Source organism: Rhinolophus hipposideros, assembly GCF_964194185.1.
Source record: "Rhinolophus hipposideros genome assembly, chromosome: X".
In the NCBI taxonomy this organism is placed as follows: Eukaryota; Metazoa; Chordata; class Mammalia; order Chiroptera; family Rhinolophidae; genus Rhinolophus; species Rhinolophus hipposideros.
Window position 1 is genome coordinate 127,608,957 of NC_138046.1, and position 25,251 is coordinate 127,634,207.

The window sequence follows — 25,251 nt, forward strand, 5'->3', positions numbered from 1 at the left end:
TCCTCCCGGACCCCGCCTCCTCCCGGACCCCGGTACCCCGCCTCCTCCCGGACCCCGCCTCCTCCCGGACCCCGCCCCCGCCTCCTCCCGGACCCCGCCCCCGCCTCCTCCCGGACCCCGCCCCCGCCTCCTCCCGGACCCCGGTACCCCGCCTCCTCCCGGACCCCGCCTCCTCCCGGACCCCGCCCCCGCCTCCTCCCGGACCCCAGACCACGCCTCCTCCCCGACCCCGCCTCCTCCCGGACCCCGGACCCCGCCTCCTCCCCGACCCCGCCTCCTCCCCGACCCCGCCTCCTCCCGGACCCCGGACCCCGCCTCCTCCCCGACCCCGCCTCCTCCCGGACCCCGGACCCCGCCTCCTCCCGGACCTTAGGCCCCGCCTACAACCGAACCCCAGACCCCGTCTCCTCCCGGACCCGGACCCCGCCTCCTCCCGGACCCCAGACCCCGCCTCCTCCCGGACCCCAGACCCCTCCTCCTCCCTGACCCGGACCCCGCCTCCCCCAGGACCCCGGGCCCCTCCTCCTCCCGGACCCCAGACCCCGCCTCCTCCCTGACCCAGACCCCGCCTCCTCCCTGACCCAGACCCCGCCTCCTCCCTGACCCAGACCCCGCCTCCTCCCTGACCCGGACCCCGCCTCCCCCAGGACCCCGGACCCCTCCTCCTCCCGGACCCCGGACCCCTCCTCCCGGACCCCGGACCCCTCCTCCTCCCGGACCCTTCCTCCTCCCGGACCCCAGACCCCGCCTCCCCCAGGACCCCGGACCCCTCCTCCTCCCGGACCCGGACCCCGGACCCCGCCTCCTCCCGGACCCCTCCTCCTCCCGGACCCGGACCCCAGACCCCGCCTCCTCCCGGACCCCGCCTCCTCCCGGACCCCTCCTCCTCTCGGACCCCGCCTCCCCCAGGACCCCAGACCCCGCCTCCTCCCTGACCCAGACCCCGCCTCCTCCCTGACCCGGACCCCGCCTCCCCCAGGACCCCGGACCCCTCCTCCTCCCGGACCCCGGACCCCTCCTCCCTGACCCAGACCCCGCCTCCTCCCTGACCCAGACCCCGCCTCCTCCCTGACCCGGACCCCGCCTCCCCCAGGACCCCGGACCCCTCCTCCTCCCGGACCCGGACCCCGGACCCCGCCTCCTCCCGGACCCCTCCTCCTCCCGGACCCGGACCCCAGACCCCGCCTCCTCCCGGACCCCGCCTCCTCCCGGACCCCTCCTCCTCTCGGACCCCAGACCCCGCCTCCCCCAGGACCCCAGACCCCGCCTCCTCCCGGACCCCGCCTCCTCCCGGACCCCTCCTCCTCTCGGACCCCAGACCCCGCCTCCCCCAGGACCCCAGACCCCGCCTCCTCCCTGACCCGGACCCCGCCTCCCCCAGGACCCCGGAACCCTCCTCCTCCCGGACCCGGGCCCGCCGGCTGGGCTCGCTGCCCCCCGGCCGCTGCGGTCCGCACCGCCCAGGCGCACGAGGCCGGACGCCGCCCCGGCCCCAGGCAGCGGTGCCGGCGGGAGGCCCCTCGGGAGGCGGCCGAGCCCCGGAGATGCCTCCCGGCAAAGCCCTGCAGCCCGTCCTGAAGATGAAGGTGGACGAGCTGTTCCTGCGCTGGCTCAGCGAGGCCAGCACGCAGGCCATGCTGCACGACTGCCTGCGCAGGATCCGCGCGCCGCGGCGCCCCGACCTGGGCGCGGGAGACGCGGGGCAGCCCGGGCCCCTCGGCGCCGCCCCCGCCCGCGCCCCCGCCCGCGCCCCCGCCCGCGCCCGCCCCGGCCCGGCGCCCGCGTCCACCGCGCTGCCCCTGGGAGCTGCCGCCGGTTCCGGGAGCGGCCCGCACCTGCGAGGGACGCGCAGACCTCGGGGTCCCGCGGGGACGGGAGCGGTGAGTCAGTCCCCTGTGCCGACGCCTGCGCGCGTGACGCAGGACGGGGACGGGCCCGTGGGAACGTCGCGCGTGCACAGGCTGTCCCGTTCAGTCTGGGGGGGCTCGGGGTCTTCTCTTTTCTCCCCCAGAAAGCGCTACATACTGAAAACTCGTGTCCGTGGCGGAGTCCCACGTAGTCTGTGACTCTGCAGTGCCTTTCGCGTTTCCTCGGTGGCTTGTACTGGCCGCTTCTGGGCAGCTTCTTCCACGCGGCTCAAGTCCTGACTCTAGAGCTTTTAGCCCTAATGTGTCTGCGATCCTCGGGCTGGACGGCAGTGCGTGCGGACACGGGCTTCCTGCCACCTAACGCACTGTCCGGTGGCAGTACTTACACGTTGGCTGCAGGTGCCAGGGAAACGGTACTGTTGGTACATGTTGTGCACTTAGAACGCTCGACTGCAACCTGCTGGGAACGTTTGAAACGTCCCACTGGGAGCCAGTGTGCGTCAGGGCACCAACCCACGAAATGATACTTTGTTTTGTTTTGTTTTGTTTGAAATGATACTTTGTAGCATCGCTTCCTCTCAGTTTCCCACCCGAGAGGGGCCGGCCACCAAGGGCTGCATGTCAGCCCAGGGAGAAGTCGTTCGGCTCTAAGTTCCTGGGCGTTCTCGGACACTTTCTAATGCATCTGCAACGTCTTCCAGAAAGTAAGTCTCGCACAGGCGTGGGAGTGGACCTGCAGGCAGCTTGGCTTAGACCCTCCAGATAAGCCCAGCAGGCGGCTTGTGGAGCTGCAGACGTGGTCTGGGGCCCATCCCTGAGCCCTGGCCCTGCGTCCTTTCACACTGCCCTGCACGCACAACCTTCACACTCAGGAAACCTGGCCTGAGTCCCTCCTTGCACCCAGCAGGGGGGTTGAGAACGGCCTGGGCTCAGAAAGCTCCCTGCAGGAGTGACAGTTTCTCCCTCCCGCGCATGGCATTCGCATCACTGGGACCGCTCAGGTCTCATTTCGGGAGCAGCCCACCTGGTCTTTAAATGTTTTTCCGTGACAAAGCCCAGCTCCACTTGAGGGTGTATCCTTGTGTCTCCTGACCCGCGACTGCGTGAGCCCCCTGAGCCTGGAGGTGTTCATGGCAGGTCAGCTCTGTGGAGGTCTGGCCTTCCGTTTGTAAGAAATGCATCACCTGTGACCCGCCGCCAAGTGAAGCGCAGAACTCCCCTTGGCAGGCCCTTCCCCGGTCAGCCCTGGTCACCCCTGGTCAGCCCTGGTCACCCCACTTCCTGCAGGGCTCCCCTTGGCAGGCCCTTCCCGGGTCAGCCCTGGTCACCCCCACCTCCTGCACACCTCTCCTCAGGGTCGCCTTCTTACCCAGGCCCTCCTATGTGCTTGTGATTCCTGGGGCCACTGTAACAAAGGCCACAGATGAGGGTTAAAACTGCAGGGACTTGTTCTCTCGGTTCTGGAGACCAGGAGTCCAAGGACAAGGTGCCACAGGCCCCAGGGGACGGTCCCTCCTGCCCCTTCCAGCTCCTGGGGGCTCCAGGCGTCCCTGGGCTGGTGGCCGCCTCCCTCCCATCTCTGCCTCCGTCTCCACGTGGCGTCTCCTCTGTGTCTGTGTCCCTCCTCTTCTGTCTCTGATGAGGACACTGTCATTGGGGTCAGGGCCCCCTGATCCAGGACGACCTTGTCTCAGACCCCTCACTTGGTCCCGTCTGCTCAGACCCTGTTTCCACATAAGGCCTGTTCTGAGATGCTGGGTGGGTGTGCACTGTTTTGGGGGTGCTGTTCCGCCCCCTCCACTGGGTCCTGGGACCTTGTCCCATCAGTGGTCTGCCTGTTGTCAGGCTACCTGCCACTGACATGACGTGTGTTCTGCAGGTTTATTTTCTTGTCCCGCTGCCCCGACCATATATGAGCTGCGTGGGGGCAGCTGTTACCTGTGTGTCCAGCTGCTGCCTGGTCAGGAAACAGGGCCGCCCGTCAGGTGCCGGTTGTTGGCTGAATGCATGTGAAGGGTGAGAGCCGCATGCGTGGCAGCACCTAGCATCTCCGAAGGACCCCAGGGAACCATGGGTCTCTCTGTGACGGTGCAGAAGCTCGTGCTGCAGCGCGTAATTCAGCAGAGTGTGTGAGATGCCTGGTGACGCAGGTGACGTGCTCTGTGGTGCGTGTCACTGCTGAGTGGGATTCCGGTACGAATGTGCCCCGGCATGTGTTGCTGCAAGGTCGGTGGCATTGGCGTGGTTTCTGCTCTTGCTTACGTGACAAGCTGCCAGGATACATGCGTGCAGCTCCGTGCATGTGGGTCCCAAGCGTGTAGGACCGTGCTTGTAGGCAGGTCCACCCGTGTGTGTCTGCATGTGTCGTTCCACGCGTGGATGGACGTTTCATTGCTCGTGGATAGACACCTAGGAGAGCAGTGGCTGAGTTGTACGGTGCGTTTAACTGGAACAACACAAACAGGGGAACGCCTTTCACAGCCCCCTGCTGTTGGGAACTGGGGTGCGTTTCCCCTCCCAGCAGCCACCCTGGGGGCCCTCGCCCAACACCCTCGGCAGCACTGCGTGTCCTCACACTGGAACTTCAGCCGTGGGGGCCAGTGTGGCGTGTCTCGTGGGCTCACTTGACTTCCCTGAGTTTCAGTGCCGGCAGGCCCCTCTTCACGTGCCTGGCGGCCTTTGGGAAGCGTCTGTTCAAATCTTGGCCCCCTTTTAAGATGGAATTACGTCTTCGTTGCTGAGTCGTAAGAGCGCTTTACACACGTGATCTGCATGCAGCTCCTGTGTAAGATGTGTGTTTTGCACATACTCGTTTTCAGTCTAGGATTTGTTTTTCCATTTTCTTAAAACGGTATCTTTCGATGAACCAAAGTTAATTGTTTGAATTTTTTCTTTTTATAAGGTTCTTACTTTTTATATCCTGCCTACAAAATGGTGGCCTGTCCCGTGGTCTTACAGATTTTCTGCTATCGGTCTTCTAAAAGCTTTAGGGTTTTCACTTTGACCCGGAGACCCTGGACGCATTACAAGTAAAGTTGTCTGTGTGGTGGAAGGTGTGCAGGCGCTCCGGCAACACTTAGGGAAAACCCTTCCTCTTCCCGTTGAATTGCGTTGTGGAAAACCCCTCGGCCACATGCGTGGGCCCCACTCCCTCCCCACAGCCCTGCTGCTGCCCAGCTGCTGTGCAGGGCCCGGCCCGTGTTCTTCTGTCCCCACACTGCGCCCCACACTGCGCCTGGCGGGCTCCCACCGCCCTGCGCCGGGCTGCTGGGCCACAGCGCCGGCTGGAGCCCCGGTCCCAGTGCAAGGGGCACCCCTGGACAGCGCCGTGGGGGGGGGGGGCAGTGGGGCAGGATTCCTGGCTGCGCGTCTGCTGTAGTCCTGCCAGGTCCCGGTGTAGGACCCCTGCTTCATCGGGTGGCGGGCGTCCTGCTTCAGGAGGGCGTGGAGGGCAAGTCGGGGAGAGCTGCGTGGGCTCCCCAGTACGAGGACTACCCTGCTGGTCTCGTCCTCGGCCCTCAAAGGCTGAAGCAGCACAGGATGTGTCCCCACGGTGGGTAGGGAGGTGGGTAGGAGGCCCCGGATGGGGAGCAGAGACAGGCGGGCGGTGCTCTTCTCATCCCAGAGGAAGCCGCCCGCAAGGAGCCCAGGGGGCGCTTCGTGCTGGGTTCCCTGGACATGCAGGTCCCAGGGACGTGACCCAAGTCCCTGGGCTTTCAGAACGTGTGTTCTTTGCAAGGATTTTAACGACTGTTTACTTAAGCCCTGCACGTTCCCCCGTCACCCCTCCTCCTAATACTGCCTAAGATTTAAGTCTCTTTTATGGGTTTTACCTCAATTTCATCCGTACTCAAGGCAGTCTTGTGAGAAGGGCTCAGACTTGGGGCTGGACCCACAGGCCTTCGGGACCTTGAAGGGCGTTTTTATAAAGGTTCCCCCAGAGTGAGCTTTGGGTCCTGTGTGAGTGTTGTGGCCATGTGAGGTGCTTGGGGACACGTGATGGGTGCCTAGTGACCGCCCTGTGACCTGCCCACCAGCTCTCCACCTGGGCGAGTGTCAGAATCCCCTGCAGGGCCCTGGGGGGGGGGTGCACAGACGGAGGGGAGGGCCCAGAGGACAGGCGGACGGGGAGTGGCAGACGTGGGGAAACAGGTGGCTGAGCCCGTTTCCACAATGTCAGCTCAGGGTCCCGGGTGGGGTGTGGCATGTGCGTGTTGTCATCCCCAGGGCCTGTTGCTGGCGGGGACCCCCGGGGGGGACCCCGGCCCCTCCTTTCAGGGCACAGGGCGCCCTGCTCAGGACTCGTGACGTGCAGCTGGGCAGTGGCCGGCTGCAGCAGGCCCTGGGCCCAGCCATGTCGTCGCTCTTCGCTTTCGCCTGGAAGTGGGGTCCCGGTGGGACGTGCCGGCCGCAGAGGGCCGGCGGTGACAGCACCGCTTGTCCGTGTGCGACGCTAGGATGGGGCGTCTGCACACCTCTTCCTGCTGGCTGTGGGAAGCCACGCGTGTGGTCATGCTCTCCCCTAGCGCTCGGCTCACAACTGCACTCCCCTCTGCGGCCACCCTGGCGTTGCTGGCACAGCCAGCGTTCCTGGCAGCTCTGCGTGTCCCAGAGATGTTCGTAGCAACGGCCGATGTAACAGCTGCCAACAGCTGCTTTATGGGCCGTCACAGCCCAGAAAGCCCAGGGTTTTCAGTGCAGTTTTCATTCCTGCCGATTCCACCACGTGTGGGGAGGCAGCACGTGTCTCTGTCTCTGTGGAAGGGTCCTGGGCCTCTTTCCAGTTTTGACGTAGCATGAATGAGCCCGCTGACGACATTCGCTTGTAAGGCTGTGTGTGCACATGTGTTTCCATTTCTCAGAGAGACAACGAAACTGGAAATTGCTGGGTTTTGCAGCAAATGTGCATTTAACTTTGTAAGACACCATCAGTCTTCCAAGGTGGCCGTGGCTGTCACATGCCCATGAGCCCGCGGGAGGGTGACCGTTCCTGCCCTCACATGTCGCCCCTCGGGGCCCCCTAGCCGTGTGGAAGGGGCCGTGCACTGGCGTCTCCCGTGGCTTTGCCCTGCCTGTCCCCGGCGAGTCCTGATGCCGTGCACCACCCACCATCTTGTTCGTTCTATCGAGTTGCTGGACGTCGTTCCGCGTGTGTGGCTGCTCCGTCACGTGCAGGATCTGCCACGTCCCACGGTCTCTGACCCCATTCCTACTGCAAGCTTTTGAAACAGAAACATTACGAGCCCTGGCCTCCTGGCTGTTTTCTGTGTGTCCCCAAACATGGAAGCCGTCACCTAAGCAGTCTCCGTCGGACGCGCAGTCCCAAGGTCTCCTGTGTTTCTCCGGAAGTGTTAGGAATTGGGGTTTGACACTTAGAGTTACGGTCCACTTCAAGGGAACTGTCACGTACGGTCTGAGGCAAGCGTCTGGGTTCCTTTTTTCTATGTGAATGCCCACTTGTCCCAGCACCAGTGTTTGAAATGACTGTTCTTCTCCCATTGGCTGTGTTGGCACCTTCGTTCGAAGTCACTTGGCCACAGGTGTCTGACTTTGTTTCTGGACGCCGTCCTGAGCCGCCGAGCAGACGTCGGTGCTGACCCCGGCGTGTCACCGTGTGGGCTCTGCCACTTGCCCGGGAGCTGGAAAGCAGGCCCCTGTTTTGTTCATGGCTGCGGTCGCTTTTCCGTTCTTCGCATCCACCGCGTTGTCATGAGGAGTCTGGTGAGGTTTTGTAGCGACCGTCTGGGTCTGTGCGTCCGTGGGGAGAACACCTCGTCAGCAGTGCCGTGTCACCTGGCCGTGAGCGTGCGTGTGTGTCACTCGCTGAGGTCCTCGGTGCCCTCCGCCCGTCTCCTGGTGGGCGTGCAGATCGCACGAGGCCGCGGGCAGACGGGCTCTGGGCCGTTTCACTCTGGTGCTGCTGGTGCCGTGGCGTCTCTCTCTGCTCGCTGACGTCTCAGGTGCGCGTCACAGGAACGCTGGACGTGGCGCCGTGCCCCTGCTGCTGTGCGCGGCGGACCTCGGCCATCCGCCCAGCTGTCCGGGCGGTGCTCGGGGGTCATAAAGCGGTCCCCTGTTCCCCCGGTCTGCGTGGCTGCGATTTGGTTTTCCTCCCCATCGCTGGGCGGGGACCTGCAGGGCACAGGAAGCGACATCCTCACTTTGTCGTCCCCTAGGGGGGACGCGTCGGTCTCGCCATCGGCCATCGTACTTACAGATGCCCTTTACGAGGTTGGCGAAGTTTTTCTCTCCTTCTGTTCCTAGTTTGTCGGGAATGTTTCACGAGAATAAGTATGGAATCTTCTCCAATTCTTTATGATCATGTGGTTAATAATGTGGTGTTTCGTCGATGAATGTTGGGTGTCACCCACTGTGTTTCCTGGGATAAACCCCGTTTATGACGGCCAATAACCTCTTTTAGCTACTGCTGGGTTCTGCGTGCTGACATGGGAGAGGTCCGTGTGTGACATCCGTGTGTGTGACGTCTGTGTCTCTGCGCTGAGGTGTGTGACATCCATATGCCCGTGTGCTGGTGTGTGTGACACCTGTGTGTGCTGTGTGTGATACGTGTGTGACATCCCTGTCTGTGTGCTGGTGTGTAGGTGACATCCGTGTCTGCTGGTGTGTGTGACACCTGTGTGTGCACCGACGTGTGACATCCGTGTGTCATGGTCGGGGCTGTCCCCTGTAACGCCTTCTGCCGCTGTCAGGCCCGCACTGGCCTCGTAAGCTGAGTTGGAGTTTCCCCTTTCTCTGCTCTCTGAGGGGCGTGTGCCAGCGTGGTGACTGGTCTTTCGTGGAAAGCTTTATAAAGATTAGGTCGGACGGTAACGTTAGTCGTTTCCCCCATTTTGTCTGCAAGTGGGAGCTTCCCCTTCACGTATGAAGGTACTTTCCTGGAAGTCCGATCGCAGACGTAGAGCAGTGTGAACAATGTCCCTAAGGCCCTGCCCTCAGACCACGCTCTCGGCACAACCATCACTGTGCCCGTCGGTGCTGAAGGGGGCACTCGGGAACTTGACACACGCGACAGACGCGTGGGTCCCAGAAAGCGCCGGGGGTTGTCGGGCTGCTGGGGACCGCGCTGCTTCCTCAGGCCCACGCGCGTCCGCGTGCCGCTGTGCCGTGTCCGTGCAGTCGTGCAGTGGGGGCCTGGGATGCCCAACTCCCCGGAGCTGGGCAGGCAATGTGGCCTGAGGCACGGCCTGTTCTGGGGGCCTGGGCCCCCGCCCGCCCGCCCCGGCAGTGGACGAACTACCACCCTCTTTACACGCTATCTGAGCTGATTTGGGGACAGCTGACGCCTCCTTTCTGGAAGCTTCCACGTGTGGAGCATTCAGAGTCGCCACTGCAGGGGGGACAGCGTCCCCCACCTGGGAAGTCTGGGTCCGGGGTCCCAGCTGCCTGCCCCGGGCCCGCTCTGTCCCCTAGTGTCCGTGTGACGAGGGCACTCGGCGTGTGTGCTCGGTGCCCTCCTTGTCAGCGTCAGCGGTATGTACGTGCCTGCTGCGCTGTGCTGAGGGTCTCCAGTGGCTCGTGGGAAACCAGTTTTCCCATAAAAGCGGGGAGTCGGGCTGCCTCCCTGCCTTCCCTCTGCCTCCCGCTCTTAACTTACCTTTGCGAGTTGGCAGAACTAGTAACCGTTCCCCAAAGTGCGTCTAGAAGGGGACACAGGAATGGCCGGCGTCTTTCTGTTTGCATTAAAATGTCTGGTTTCTGGCCACATTTTAATGGAACAGCTGGGTCAGTTGTAGGCCCGTCTCGAGCTCTGTTTCACGTGACAGTGGGTACACGTGTGCGTGCCTATGCGTTGGCCACAAACACTACAGCTACAGAAAGTGCGTTGGAGCGGGCGAGTGTGGTGTCACCGGCTGGCAGCACACGCGGGTGCAGGGGTGCAGGGGCGGGCGGGCCGTGGGGTGTAGCCCCCTGCCCGTGCGCTGCTCCCTGCGCAGTCTGCCCCGGGCCCGTCTGTGTGCTGAGCTCCAAGGGGGTCAGACCTGGGAATCCCGCAGGACAGTCAGAAGGGGGGAAGGAAGGTGGGCGAGGGCCGCCTGAGGGCCGGGCGGAGAGAACACAGGACGCGGTGGCCGCCATGAGAGCGCGGGGGCGGCAGGGGGTGCTTACATGGTGGGGAGCTCGAAGGAAGAGAGAGGCACTCTGAGGCCGCGTCCTGTGTGGGCCCCACTAGGCGAGGTGCTGGGAAAGGCCAGCGTGGGGAGGCGGACACAGACCGGTGGGGGCTGGGGGCACAGGGGATGGTTAGGGCCCTGAAAACGCAGTGTACATAACAGTGACTGCGGGTGACGTCACGGCAGGGTTGTTTCTCCAAACTCAGGGAGCCAAGAGCCAAGAGAGAGCGGCAGCCGGGGACACTGGTAACAGGGCAGGCGCGTGTCCTGGGGTGTGAGGGAGGAGGCCGGTGGGAGGGCAGCGGGCACGGGCGGTGTGCCGTGTGCTGTGGGACCCCGCCTGCCGCCAGCCCTGGGGAAGCTGCTGGGGAAAGTGTTAGGAAGGAAGAGACTGGGAAAGGTGTCCCGACCCGCGGGACACTACACGAGGGACCCCGAAGCACCTAGAAGGGAGGAAAATGGGAGACACAAAGACCGGAGACAAGACAGGAGTTCTGATCAAGTCTCACTTTATTGCAGCTCAATCAGGGATTATATACATTTTTTGCTGGGTGGAGGGGCATTAACATAAGAAGGGTTGCTACAAGCTAGCAGTCTTAAGCCATCCGGACACACCCTACAGGATGTGGGTGTTATCTAAAGTAACTTCTGCAGGCTAGCAGTCTTAAGCCATCCGGACACACCCTACAGGATGTGGGTGTTATCTAAAGTAACTTTTTCTATCTCATGCTTCTCAGTTATGTGATGGTGCCTTATAGGCACCCGCCCCCTACAGAAAGGGGGTGGCGTCCGGGCTTTGGAAGGGTGACCAGGGGTCATTTCGTGCATGTCTGTGTTCCCAGGGCAGGGAAACATAGGTAGTACCCACCTGTCGGGAGACCGTGGGACTGTGTGGCTGACCCCTGGGGTCCTGTGATTCAGGGGGTGACCAGTGGCCCCGGGGGTCCTCTGATTCAGGGGGTGACGCGTGGCCCCTGGGGTCCTGAGATTCAGGGGCTGACCAGTGGCCCCTGGGGTCCTGTGATTCAGGGGGTGACCAGTGGCCCCGGGGGTCCTGTGATTCAGGGGTGGGTAGGGACGCAGCTGTGCACTGGCAGGGAAAGGCCCGCTGGCTCCTTGTGACGCCTGGTTCAGCACAGGCTGCGTGTGGAGCGCAGGCCCTCACTCCCGCTGGGGCCCTCAGGGTCTTTCCCTGTGTTCTCAGGACTCCTGTGTGCTCGGTTTGCTTTCCTAAGCAAGCACTGCGTACGCGCTGTGCGTGGGGCTGAACTCGGCATGACGCAGGGCGCTGGACCTTGTCTGTGCATGTGGCTGCTGTGCCTGACGGGCGGGAGACACTCAGTGATAAACCTGGGCTGGGGCGTCACAGCAGGAGGACACGGAGAGGCCCGTCCTCTTAGGGGCTGTCACCCAGACGAGCGACGGCACCCACGGTTCACATGGGAAGAGGCTTCCTGGGGGCGGTGGGGGGAGCAGACCCCCATAGAGCTGCAGGGTGTGGGGCCCCAGATGGGGTCTTGGGGCTCGTGCCGTCAGGGGCCCAGGGAGGCACTGCCCAGCGGGCTCCCGGGCCAGCTTCCTCACAGAAGCAGACCCCAGGGCCGCCTTTCCCCTCGGGAGGCAGGACAGCCGGGAGAGTGTCCTGGGAGCTGGCCCGTCGCCCCGGACGTAATCCCCACGTAATGCTCATCTTTCTGCCCCAAGTCAGGGCAGTCCGCTGTCCTTGGCATGCAGAGCAGCGCCCCGCACAGAGCGCATGTCCAGCCCCGGAGGCGGCGTGCTGGGTGGGCGTGGGGAGTCTTCCCGTCTCGTGTGCCCCAGGATCTTTGTGCCACCTCCGTGGGTGCAGGCTGAGCCCCGAGGTCTGCTCGGCAGCTGCGTGTGTGTTAACTTGGCTCTGTTACTTCTGAGAGATTCTTCCGGAAACGGGCGCAGACTCTTGAGGCCGGACCTCTGGGGGCTTTGGGCCAGCAGTGCCCAACGTGGGCCGTGGGCCGAGCCTGCAGCTCCCACAGCCGTTTCCTTCCTGGTGGGGCGGGTGGGGGCGACGGGGGTGAGCTCATCCGCATGTCGGGCCTGGTCCACCTGCTTCCCTCGCCCCCTCTGGGCAGCCTGGCTCTCCCCAGGTCACATTCCTCCTCCTCTAACAGCGCTCGCTGGACGCAGTGGCTCGCATGCTATCAAGTCCTGCCTAGGTCCCTCCCCGATTGGTGAGAGGAGAACGTTCCAGGGCCTTTGGCAGTTTCAATATATTTTCCCAGCTCTGAAAGGGGCGGAGGGGCGGGGCCGCAGACCCCCCTTTGGGCGGTGTTTTTAGGGAGGGAGCAGCTGCTCGGGACTCATCTGGGCCCTGGGCCGAGGACAGCCAGCTCTGGGACAGGTTCCGTTCTGTGCTGGACACACCTCACTTCTCTGGAGCCTGCCTTTGTCCCCTCCCTCCAGAGAACGGCGGCGGCAGTGTCCCCAGGTCATCTCTCCTGCTTCCTCGCTCTGCCCGCGGGTCTGAGCCTTCCCGGCTGCGTCTGCGCTGCCCGCATCGCGAGGGCAGCTCTGGGAGTTGTGGCCGCGGGGCTCCCGCCCGCCTGCCCGCCCCGCCGGCCGCCCGGCCGCCCGCTCAGCTCTGCTCAGCTCCTGCTGCCTTCCCCCACCCTCGGCCATGTGTCCTCCTCAGCCTGTGGAATGTGAGTGGCCCGGGGCCGGCCCCCAGAGCGCCTGGCCCGCCCGGCACGGAGCTCGCTGAGCCGGCTCGGCCTGCACCCTGACCGTCCAGGCACAGCTGCCGCCCCAGCCCGCGGCCCCACAGGCCCACCCCGTGAGCGAGCGCCGTGCCCGGGGCCCACGGCCCATGCGAGCCGACATGCGGCTCCGGGAGCTGTCCCTGCGCCAGGACCCGGACCTGAGGCAGGAGCTGGCCGCGCTGGCCCGCGGCTGTGACTTCGTGCTGCCCTCCAGGTTCAAGAAGAGGCTGAAGGCCTTCCAGCAGGTGACAGGCGGTGCTGTGTGTCTGTGGGGGGGGCTCCCTCCTGCCCTGCGGGGTCCCTGTGAGGTGGGAGCGCGGGGGGCGCACACTGGGGGTGCGTGTTTGTCCCTGTGGGGAGCCAGGTGTGCCCTGCGGCCTGGGGAGTTTGCTCCGGAAAGTTCTTTAGAGGAGCACTAGCTTCAGTCTCCTTTCCCAGAGTGTCAGCCACTGCTGCCCCCGCCCGAGTGCCACTCGCTGAGCAGTGGGGTGGGCTCGGGGGTCTGCAGAGCCGGCCCGGCAGGGGCTTTCCCGCCGCGTGCAGAGATTTCTGGGGGATTCTCCGGCGTGCCTGGGCCGGGTGCGTTCTGTGTGCAGCTGGCGCCTTCCTGGGCCGGCACGAATGGGTGGCAGCCTGCGAGGAGCGCGTGTGCTTCCTAAAGGGCTTTGCTGAGACACAGCATGCGAGCTGGAGCACACAGTCCCGCGGCGTGTGGGGACTAGCTGGCTTTGGCGCTTCCTCTTGCTTCTCGTGAGCGCCCGGGAACACCTGCCCTCGTGTCTGCGTGTAGAATTCGTGTGAGCAGACCCTGTAATTGGAACGTAGGGGACTTCCCAAGGCCTCTGTGCAGTCCTTTGAAAGTGGAGGTTTCCGCACCACGGAATGTCCCCCTCCCCGGCCCTCCCCCGGGGTGGGTCCCGTGCAGGCGCGCGCGGGGCACGGAGCAGGCCTCACGCTCACCTCCCGAGTGTCTGCTATCTTGCTTTACAGACTTTGGCACATGTAACGCTTGCCAGTTCTCTCTGCAAGGAATTAATGTAATGTCGTGGCCTAAAAAAAGATCCATCAAGTCAGACCGTCCTGTTTCGGGGGAAGAGACCTGCTTTGCGCCCGTATTTTAGTCAGAATGTTTTCTAGGATCACACTTCGCTTTTTGCACGACTTCTGACTTCTTTCCGTCTGTGTTCTGGGTTCCAGCCTGCCACACGTCTGCAAGTGGGTTGTGGCTGCCTGTTTAGTCCTTGTTTTTAAGGAAAGAGTGCTGAAACCCGTCTTGATTTGGAGACCTGGAAAGTGGAGTCAGCAGCAGGACGGTGCTGGGTTAGAGCACAGGAAAGCGGGTGCTGGGTGCTTAGCTCCCTGCAAACGGCCGCCAGGGTGTCCCGTCAGTTTGCAGCCTTGTGCCGCCCACCTCAGCCCTGTCACCTCATGTGCAGGGGTTCCCGGCAACCCCAAAACTGATTCGCGAAAGTCTGGGTTGCTTTCGGAAGCCTGTGTGTCCTACACCAAGTTCACTGTTTGGGGAAGAAATTCTATGAATTCCTTTAGCAGGAAGTCATCTCTCGTTACAGAAAACGTGTTCCAACAACGTTTCTCAGGAGAGACAATGTGTGTGCCGTGCACTGTTCCCTGAGGTGCAGGGGTGAAAGAGACAGCCTTTTCCATGGGGACTGAGGGCCGGAGAAACGTTGCCCGGCCTCTTTCCTTTACCCCCAGGATGTCTGAGTGTGGACTCGGGACGTGGCTTTGGGTGGGTCACAAACGTGGGTGGTCGAGTGGGGCAGAGTGGGGACAGTGGGCGAAGCGGGAGATGCTGGGGACAGCGCTTCAGGTGTGACAGGCGCCTGCAGCCAGGGGTGTCTGTGCTGGGTTGGCTCCAGGCTCTGCCCCACTGCCGTGTCTGCTGCCCGCCCGTCCTGCCTGGGGACCCTGCCTGGGGACCCTGCCTGGGGACCCTGGGGCCTGCACACGCGGAGCCCCAAGGCTGTCACGCCCGGCTCTGCAGTGTCCCTCAGACCTCGTCTGGCCCAGCTGGCTGCGCTGCTGACCACCCCGGCCCGGGAGCAAGGCCTCGCCATGCACACTGGACACAGCCGCCGCTTACGGGCTCCACTGTGTCACCTTGCTCTGGTGCAGCCTCCTGGGAAGCACAGGGGCCATCCCCCGTGGCTGCCGTGGACATGGAGCTGACCGCCCACCCTCCTGCTTCTGGCCGTCGGGACATCCAGCGAGAGCCCAGGCGCAGCTGGGTCTCCACGCCACGCAAGGGGGGCCCTGAACACCCCCTGGTGCGAGCCCCGGGCCCCAGGATGTCCCTCCAGGAGGCTGCGGACACAGGTGCCCCTCCCACGCCCCTCCCTGTCGCTGCACCCGGGGGGCACCCCCTGGACTGATTCCACGCGGAGCTTGTCTGCACCCTGGGCCCGGACTCGCCATGAGGACACCGCATGGGTTTCAACGAAGGCTTTTTGCTGGTGGAGCTGGGGTGTAGCCCGCGTTGTGCCGGCAGGCCCAGGGCACAGCTGGGTTTCCGGGACTGGCTGGGGTGGCAGCGCCCGCCACAGAGGAGCCGGCCGTGTGCGAGGCAGGAGTCTTCAGCATTGCCCTGGTGCCACGCCTCAGTCACGGGGCGGCCGTGCGTGAGCCCCAGGGGCTGCGCCGCCGACACCAAGCGCCTCGTGTGTCTTCCCATAGTAAGCGGGGAGCCCCGCGGCACAATCCTGACACACGCGCACATTCCTGGTCCTCTTGCTGTGCTCGCTGATGTCCAGTCCCACCACGCAGCGCTCAGGGAACGCGGTCGGCTTCCTGTGCCATCTGCTGAGCGGCAGCGCGGCCCGGGAGGTGGCCAGCTCCCAACTGTGCCCCGTGCGCAGGGAAGGAATGTGTCCTGCAGCTGTGCTGGGCCGCGGTCTATTTACGTCCTGGAGATTAAGCCTGTAAAGCCCGTGTCCACACCGGCCTGTCTTGTTGTCGGCGAGCAGCCGTGGTGCCGGGGAGCGGGGCGCGGCCTCCCTGCGCTGGCTCTCAGGCCCCAGCAGCCTGCACTTTCTCTGCCTGCAGCCCGTCCGCCCAGGTCCCCAGTTTCCACGACCGACCCCCAGCAGGATGTGCTGACGGTCCCTTCCCACTAAGGCCCAGCCTTCCGCCGCCTCTGTGGGCCTCGTCACCACACGGACGGGCCGCATGCTGACCGGCCACCCTGAGCTGAAATGTCCCCGGGGAAAGTGCCCCTAACACACTGGCCCCCAGCGTCCTGGCCCAGCGTGGCCGTTGCCACGGAACACGTCCCGCTTCGTCCCGCTTTGCGCCATGGCACCGTGGAGACCTGGGCGCCCAGCACCGGTGGGGGCTGTGTGGGGGCGAGGCGGCTCCGCTGTGACCGTCGCCTGCTGTGTCTCTTCTGTCCTGTGTGCCCTTGTGTGCGTCTCCTATAAATAACTATTATCTTTCCAGTCTGGGCTGGTCTTCTAAGCAGAACATTCAGTCCGTTGATATTTATTACACCTCTTGACCCATTTTGCTTTTTTTTCCACTGTCTTGTGTTGGTTTCTGCCCGGTCCTTTCTGGCCTCCTGTTAATCTTTTCCTGTCCGAGCCTGCAGTTTACCTTTCTCCTAGCTCGCTGCTTCGCTCACAAATGTGAGCCCCTTAATTTTCTAAAAACACCAGCAGCCCCAAACCCTCCCCACGCCCATCTCATCCCCCGTTCATTTCTACGCTGGCGTGCGGTCTGAGAGGCGTGTTATGCAGAACTGCAGTCACGCGTGCTGACTGCCTGACACGCTCAGTGGGCCCGGGGGCACCCACAGCTCCACCCGCCGCCCGGCCCTTCCCTCCGTCCCGGGGCACCTGCCCCCGCCTGACACGCCTTCCTCAGAGCTTCCTCTGCTGATGGCAGGCTCCCTCGTGTGGTCGTTTGGGCCTCGTGGTTTTGTGGTTTTCCCTGATCTAAAGGGGTCTCAGTGTCCCTCTCCCTTGACCTTCAGGGGACGGTGGTGGAGGTGGAGGCTGGCAGCTGTTTTTCTGCGGCTTCTGGTATCTGTTGCTTCTGTGGAGAAGCTGGCTGCAGGTCTGACTGTGTCCTCCTTTGAAGATTAGACCGCCCCCTTTTTTCTGGCTGTTTCTGAAAATCTGTCTGGTGTTCTCCAGTCTCATTGCCGTGTGTCGGGCGCGGGTGTCACGGTGTCGTGCATGTGGGCTCTGTGTGTGGCCGTCCAGAGCCTGCAGCCTTTGCGGCTCCGTCCTGCCCTGTCGTCTCTGCCGGCGGGCGGGCCCTCCTTGTGCCTCGTTCCCACGTGTGGCTGCCGATTGCTGCCGGGACCCGCTCCTGTCCTTAGGACTTTGGGCGGGGTTCTGAGCCCTGAGTTGGGGATGCGTTTCTCCTTGAACGGCCTTGCTGCTCCCAGCCACTACCAGTCTGCACTGGGCAGGAGTGGGGGTACACATACAGGTGGGGGTGCTTTCTGGTGGGCGGGGTGTGGTGCTGTGTGGTATCCTGGGTGACAGTTTCTGTGAAGGGGCAGCAGGGTGGAGGTGGGGGTGTAGGGCCACCACCGTGGGCTGGGAAGGGACACGTGGCACCCTTGGGGGGCAGCGTCCTGCTGGGGGGTGGGGGGCTAAGGGGATGTCTGCAGGGGCCTGTAGACAGCAGCACAAAAGCCTCCTGCACTTCTGTGTGTGCGGCTCACACTCCCGGGCCGTCCCTGTGGCCACTTCGCTCCCCTGTGCAGATGTCCTCCTCTGTCACGTTCCCACGTGGGGGCAGGCGGTCTCCCGCAGGGGTCTGGGCTCCCTCTGTGCTGCGTCTGTGCCCAGGATTTGGGGTTCCTGTGCCCGGGTGCGCAGGCTGACCCCTGTCCCCGGGTAGGCTGTGCAGCATCTCTGCTCCCTGAACCGGCTGAGCGCAGACGGCCGCCTCCGTCCCCCTGGAGCTGGGCCTCCCTGTCTGTCACTAGTACCTGCGAGTCTCCCTGGCCAGGTGGGCGCCGCTCCTGGTGCCAGGCGCCCCCCCTCCACGCCCAGCAGGGTCCTGGGGGGTCCGCCGGTCGCCAAAGCAAGTTCCGACGTGGTCCCCAGGGGCCGTGCCCACGGCCACAGGTTTGCGAGCGCGGAGCCGCCAGCGTGGTGTGGTCGTTGTCAGAGAAAGGACGGAGAAGGCGCCCAGAACTGCACCGCCAGCGGGGAACACGCACCAGCACGCGCGGGCCAGCGCCCAGCTCCCGCCTGACCGTCTGTGGCGCCTCGGGAACCGGGAAGAAGACGCCCCGGCGCCGGGCGGAGAAGGGAGAAGCCACAGGAAGCGTCACGGCCTTGGCGCCAACACCGGCGCCCACGCCAGGCCCGGGGAGGCGGCGCCACACGTGGGGACGGAGTGTGGCCCCTGCGGGTGGCGCGGGGCTGCCGGCCCGAGGACAGCGCACGCCCCGAGGCTGTGGGCGGGAATTCCCGCGAGAACTGCGGGACGCGCAGACCCGCCCCACGCGTGCCCGCGCCCGCGCCCACGCCCACGCCCACGCTGCGGCTCGCAGACCGCCGGAGACCGGCTTCCTCATGCTGCGGCTCCCGGGTGGGGTGAGTGGGGACTGTCCCCTCCGCCCGCCTGCGGGGACGGCTCACCCGGGACGTGCGCGCGCGTGGACACGGGGCGCTGCGCGGCCCGCAGCCGGGGCGCACGTGGGAGCTGCCGGCCCGCGTCACCGCGAGGTCGCCAGGGCGGAGCTCGGGGCGCAGGCCCGCCTGCCACCCGCGTGTCCCCGGTAAAGACGCCGCGCCCGGGCGTGTGCGCAGGCACGCGGGGTTCCCCGCGCGACGGCACTGAGTTTCTGCAGCCGTGTCCTGTGGCCGAGGGGCAGGAAGTGCGCACGCGTGTGCACACGTGGGGCGGCGTGGGTCGTGGCGGGCCGCGTGCGGGGCGTCCCCGGGCAGCCCCTCGTGCTGCGCCTGGCGCGGGCACCCACAGCAGCCGGCGTCCGTGGGGAAGGGCTGCCGTGCTGGGGGACAGGCCGGCCCTGAGCGGCGGGGAGGCTGCGGCGGCCCTGACCCTGCGTGGGGCCGGGGGCGGGACGGGTCCGGACGGGGGACAGGACGGGACGGGTCGGGTCTGACGCCCACGCAGGTCCCCGCGGCTCCGCGCACGCAGCAGGGGCGGGGACGGCCTGGCGGGTGGGAAGTGCGTGGGGCGCGTCGGCGCCTGTGGGTGAGGCCGGGCGTCCCTGCGGCAGGAATGGCGGTGCCTCGTGTGAGCACTGCGTTCTCGCGGGGACCATGCGGGACTCCTGTGTCCTGGGGCTCCTGTGCCGTGGGTCCCTGCAGCTGTGAGCCAGGGCGTCTCCACCACGCGGCCCGTGTGTCCCGTGTGTGTCCCGTGTGTGTCCCCTGCACGCCCGTCGTCTGCTGGCTGCCCCTGTGCCCTGCGTCCCTGCAGCTGTGAGCCAGGGCGTCTCCACCATGCGGCCAGACAATGCCTGTGTGTCCCGTGTGTGTCCCCTGCACGCCTGTCGTCTGCTGGCTGCCCACGGGCCTGTCGGGCCCTGTGCACTGAGGTCCCCACACCTCGTGGGGGCTGTGTCCCTCTCAGGCCACGCCCTCTGATGTCTGCTGACCCTCCAGCCCCCGTCGGTCACCCCCAGCCTCCGGCACCCTTTTTCACCCCTTCCTCCAGCTGTTACCGCGAGGACCCTGGGCTGTGTCTGCCGCGTCACGTCGTGCCTTCCTGTCCCCAACGGTACAGAATGCAGGGTGTGCACTGCGGTTGTGTCCACAGGCTGGGTGGTGCTTCCCAGTCACTGCCAGTCGGGGACGACTTGAAGCACGGTTCTCGGTGGCCATCTGTGAGCCGCGGCTCAGGGCAGCTGTTTCTGGCACCCAGACGCCTGCTGGGTCAGCACAGAGACACTTGTGTCCCTTGGGAGCCAGGCCCCACAGTGCCGGGACAGCGGCTCATTGAGCGCGGCCACAAAGCAGCCTTGGTCTGTCCCCCCGACCCCCCACCCCTATCGGTGCGCCCAGACCCGCTCGTGCCCGCTTGTGGCGACCTTTCAGCAGGCGTTCCGTCACGGTCCTTCTGCTCTGCAGTTTTAAAGCGCGAGCCTCTTTTGTCTACAAAGTACCCTCTGACCTGTGAGTCAGCCCGACCACAGGTGAGCGCAGGCGTCCGTCACCGGGCGGGCGTCCTGACTCCGCTTGTCTCTGAGGCCTCCAGCTCGGAGTCAGACCCGGGAACGGGGTCAGCTCTGGGTCTGGGTGGCTCCGGCCACAGCGAGCCCTGTCCCACTCCGTTCCTTGCACAGGATGTGCCACGCGCTGCTGAGAGTGAGACACAGGCGGGGGTGGGGGGCACGTGTGCAGGTGTCAGCCGTGCGGGTGTGGGAACCGCAGGGACAGGTGTGAGCTCCACGAGAGCATCCCTGTCCAGCCGCGCGCCCCTGCCCGTCCCCGGCCCCTGTGCTGACTCTGCCAGGCCCAAGGGGACCCTGTGCTGGGGTGCCGCCCGAGGCAGGGGGCCCAGCACTGCGTGTCAGCAGTCGCCAGAGACACACCATGGTGTGTGACCCCGTGTGTGGGTGGCTCGTCACACGTCAGCCTGCAGGGACTGTCCCGAGTTCCACGTCCAGATTCAGGTCGGGCGGGCTCGGTGCGTTCCTGCTAGACGGGTGCAGGACCCTCATCCTGCACGAGTGCAGAGGCCGTCCCCAGCGCCCCCCAGACCTAACGGAGCTGTCCCCTGCCTTCCTTCTCAGGTTGGGACGAAGAAGGAAGAGCCCCTGCCGCCTGCCGCCAGCCACAGCATCCCTGCCTTCTACTTCCCCCGGGGCCGGCCACAGGGCGCCGTGAGCACAGACGCCATCATCGCCAGGATCGAGGAGACCTTCGCCCAGTTCCCGCACGAGAGGGCCACCATGGAGGACATGGGACGCGTGGCCAAGGTGCGTGCGTGTCCCCTGAGCGAGCCGGTGTGCTCATGGCCGGCAGCCTGGCTCCTGCTCGCAACAGACAGGACCTGGTGTGGTTTCACCTCAGTGTCAGAGGTCGCAGCCGCCTGTGTCAGGGCCCAGGTGCCAGGACTGTGACGTCAGCGCGCTCTGCCTCGCTGGCCAGGCCTGGCGTTCTGGGCCGACGCAGGGCCCCTCAGCGCCCACGTGTCACTCAGCCGCCCCGAAATGCTGCCACGCTGCGTGTGTCGTCGGGCAGTGTGGCTTCTGCTCCCGACAGCGTGTTCCCTGATAACCCACGTTGGCGTGTGCGGACGCAGCGCCGTCTGCTCTGTGCAGGCGGAACACACCACCTGCCCGTGCTGTTTGTGCCGCCAGGGACCTGTCTCCCCTGCCTTTGTCTACGGTCACCCTAGAGGTGCAGCCCTGGGGCCCGGGCCGTTCTCACGTGGCCTGGAACAGTCGAATTTGCCAGGAAGAGCCCACAGCAGCATGTGAGGGGCCCTGCCCACGTCCCCTCCAGTGCCCGGGCCCCTCCGGGCTGTTTGCTGGGCACGTCCCACCCCCCGCCCCGGCCACCCTGCCTGTGGGCGACCTGCTTCAGAGAGCGATTCTGAGTTTGCCTTTCCGGCTTCCTGCGTGGATTGCTTCTGCCTGCCCTTTGCCTGCAGTGCCACTGGGCGTGCTCTGCCCTCTCTCTCCTCTCCTCCCCCTCTCCTCCCCTCCCCTTTTCCCTTCCCCCCTCCCCTCCCCTCCCCTCTCTTTCCCCCTCACCCTTCTCCCTCCTTCCCCCTCCCACCCTCCCTCCTTCCCGGTCCCCCCTCCTTCCCCCTCCCCCCTTCTTTCCCCCTCCCCCCCTCCTCCCCACCTCCTGTCCACCTTCTCTCTGGTCTGGATGCTGACCGTGTCCATCCTGAGAAGGCTCTCCTGCCCTGTGTGCTCACTAACCACACATGCGTCCTCCTGCTTTCCGTGTTTAGGGGTAGCCCTTTTTCTTTCTGTAACACTTTATTGGGACAAAATGCCCAGCCACACAGCTCTCCCCTGTAAGGGGCACAGCTCAGTGACCTTGTGTTTTCAGAGGAGTTGTGCAGCCATCACTGCAGCCCATGTGGTCACCTGGACAAGCAGCCCTGCACCCTGTGGCCGTCACCCCACGATGCTCGTATCCCTCTCAGGAAACTGCTAGCCCTGCCATCTGTGGGGGTCTCACACACGTGGGGTCTCACGCTAAGTGCTGCTTGTGTCTGCTGGTCCCACTCAGAGGGTCAGGACCTCACTGCTCTCTTTCTGTGTCTCATCCACTGAAGGGTGTTTGCTTGTTCCACCCTTGGGCTGCTGTAAACACCCACGTGCGGTGTCTGTGAACACGTTTGCGTTTCTGGGGGCCGTGTACACCCAACAGTGTAGTTGCTGGGCCCAGTGTCACACTGCTGAGCCTACCGAGGCCCCTGGCTGCTCTGCACCACCGTGCACCGCCGGGCAGCCCCACCAGCAGGGCCCGGTGGGACCCTTCCTGCACGCGCTCCCTGCCCACGCCGTCTTCCCCGTCGCAGATGTCCCATCCTGGTGTCGGTGGCCTGTCACTGCACTTTCTTGGTGTCTCTGTAAGGACTAGCGACTGGGCCATCTTTTCATGTCCTGATTGGCCATCCATGCGTCTTCTAAGGAGACACATCCGTGTAGCTCTGCAGCCCATTTTAAAGTGGGGTTATTTGTCATGTTGTTGAATTCCAGATATAAGCCCTTTATCGTACATGTGGTGTACAGCTATTTTCTCCTATTCTCTGCGTTGTTTTTTCACTTTTTTGACAGTGTTGTTCAATGGAAAAAGGTTGTTAACTTGGTGAACTTCACTTTATGTCATTTTTTTATCTGTTGCCAGTGCTTTTGGGATTGTAGCCCACGAATCATTGCCATATCCCGGGTCATGAACACTTTGGTTTTTTCTGAGTTACAGGCTTAGCTCCTGTGTCTCGGTCTTTGATCCATGTTGAGTCCACTTTTATACCTAGGGATCCAGCGTCGTTCTTTGTAGATGGAAATCCCATCCTCCCGGCACCATTTGTTGCAGACACTGCCCAGTCCCCAGGGAGTGTCTTGCCCCTTGTTGAGCATTGGATGCCCCTCCAGGGCGGGTTGTCACAGGGCTCTGATCCGCGCCGTGTTTCTGTGTCCCTCCTGCAGCACCTGGCTCCCTCACCACTGCTCCAGGCTGTCTTCTGAAAGTGGGAAGGGGCAGTGCCCCGACCGTGCTCTGCCAGTTGTTTGGGCCATTGAGGTCCCTGCAGTTCTGTGGGGTTTTAGATCCGCTTATCACTTTCTACAGAGATGGCGGCCGGAATTCTGAAGGGGGGACTGCGTTCGCTCCCAACATCACTTAGGGGTGTTGCCACCCTCCCCGTCCTACGCCCACGGTGCACGGACCTCGATGCCTTCCCACTCGTTTACATCCTTAGCTTCTTTCAAAAAAGGTTTTGTACTTGCCACATAGGAGTTTTGCATGTCTTTTGTTAAATTTGTTGCAAAGTATTTTTCTCCTGATGCTGTTATAAATGGAGTTGTTTTCTGAATTTTATTTTCAGGTTGTTTGCCGCAGGTGTCGACAACTACAGCTGTTTTTCGTGTGTTGGTCTGGCATCCCGCCGCCCTTCTGCACTCCTTTTTAGTTCTGTTACTTTGTCGTGTGTTCGTCCGCATTCCGTATGTCCGTGATCACGTCATGTGTGAGCAGAAGTCGTTTTGCGGCCTCCTCCCCAGAGCGCATGCCTTTGTGTGTCTGTCGTGCGTCACGGCTCCCTTGGAACCCCCAGTCCAGTGGTGGGCAGCAGTGGGCAGTCTTGTTTTGTTCCCGGTCTCGTGGGGCAGGGATCCAGTCAGTCAGCACTGCGCGTGAGGTCACCTCCGGCTTCTCATAGATGCCCCTTATTGGCTTGAGGACGTTCCTTTCTAGTCCTACTTGAGTGTTTTTATCAAGAAAGGACATCGTACTTGTCAGATGCTTTTTCTGCATCTATTGAAACGATCGTGTGGTTTTGGTTTGTTACTTTGTTGATCTGCTGTGATGTCATACATTGATTTTTCCAGCGTTAACCCAACCTTGCATTCCTGGAACGAATCCCCCTTGGTCATGGCGTCATCCTTTTCCTGTGTTGCTGCACTCTGCTAACTGGTATTTCGTGGAGGATTTCTGCATCTCCATTCCTGACGGATGCCGGCTTGCAGTTTCCTTGTGACTCCGTCTGGTTTTGGTGCTAGGGGATACAGTACTGCTCTTAGAGTTTGGGGTGGGAAGTGTTCATTCTATTAGCGATGGCCCTTTTAAGGAATTTTACATTTTTGTTTTGTAGTTGGTAAAAACATAGCTGGTTCCAAGGTCAAAACTGAAAAACCAGATATATTCAGAAAAGTCTAGATTCTCTCCCTGTCTGTTCAACTCTGTTCTCTTCCTCCTCTTTCAGTGGTTGTTTTCATAGCTTTGGTTTTAATGTTGTTTCATTTTTAATGTGGGTGCACACATGTGAGTACGTGTGTGTGTACACACATACTTGTGTTTCCACTACACATGGTGTCTTGGAGATCACTGCATGTCAGCCGTGGGTCCTCACGTTGCTGCGGTGTGGAACCATGAGCCACACCGTGTCGGCCCTTCACCTCAGCCATGTGGGCGTGGGGACTTGTGGTGGCTTTGTTGTCCACGTCCCAGAGAGTGTGTGAACACCAGCCCACATGTTCATTTCTCATCGGTGTCCTTTCTCCTTTCCTGGTCTCTTTGAGGGTCGATGGACGTGTGATAAACAGCACATGTTTAATGTGTGCAGTTTACTGAGCTCTGACACACATGGACCCCATGAAACCACCGACACACTTGGGGGGGGTACCAGCATTTCCAGCGTCCCCAAACGGTGCTCCTTTCCAAGCCATCACACCCCCACCCCCAGGCTGCCTGCTCGGCTTTCTGTCACCATCGCTTAGTAGGACCATTGTAGAATTTCACACGAACAGCCACACAGTAGGTCCTCTTTTTTTATTGTAAAATTCACATAAAATTCCATAAGCGTGTTAACCATTTAAAAGTGTACAATTTAGAAGCATTTATTCCTTATACAGTGTTGCACAAACATTACACTACTTCCAGAACATTCCATCACCCCCAAGGAGACCCGTCCCCATGAGCTGTCACTCCCCCTCCCTTCACACCCCCTCCCCCTAACCCACTGCCTGTCTGTGGAGGAGCCTGTTCTGCACGTTTCACATAAATGGAGTCACACGCTGGGTGGCCTTGTGTGTCTGGCGTCTGTCACTCCCTGAGCAGTGTCCTCAGGGTCCCTCCACATGGTGGCGAGTGTCAGCACCTCCCTCCTTTTCCTGGCTGTGTGATGTTCCCCTGTGTGGACAGACGGACCCCGCTCTGCTTTTCTGCTCGTCCATAGATGGCTGTTGGGGCTGTTCCCACCTTTTGGCAGCTGTGACTAGTGCTGCCATGAACACTTGAGTACAAGGATTTGTTTGAGCCCCTTCTCAGTTCTTTTCCGTGTGTGTGTGTGTGTCAGTGTGTGACTGTCAGTGTGAGTGTGTGT

At 63.1% G+C, this 25,251-nt stretch overlaps 1 protein-coding gene across 5 annotated transcripts in view; it reads left to right on the forward strand.

Annotated features, from left to right (window-relative positions):
- Window positions 1-1,544: 1,544 nt before the first annotated feature.
- PPP2R3B (protein phosphatase 2 regulatory subunit B''beta) overlaps window positions 1,545-25,251 on the forward strand; it is a gene marked incomplete at its 5' end in the record, with an annotated part of 41,225 nt that continues 17,518 nt past the window's right edge. For 2 of the 5 annotated variants that reach the window (XM_081042762.1, XM_081042763.1), the window contains 2 exons: window positions 1,545-1,880; window positions 20,480-20,665. In XM_081042762.1, the coding sequence (XP_080898888.1) occupies window positions 1,545-1,880; window positions 20,480-20,665 (522 nt within the window). Of the gene's footprint in view, window positions 1,881-12,203; window positions 12,984-20,479; window positions 20,666-25,251 lie in introns of those variants that run through there. The other 3 variants (XM_081042764.1, XM_081042765.1, XM_081042766.1) reach the window with 2 other exon arrangements.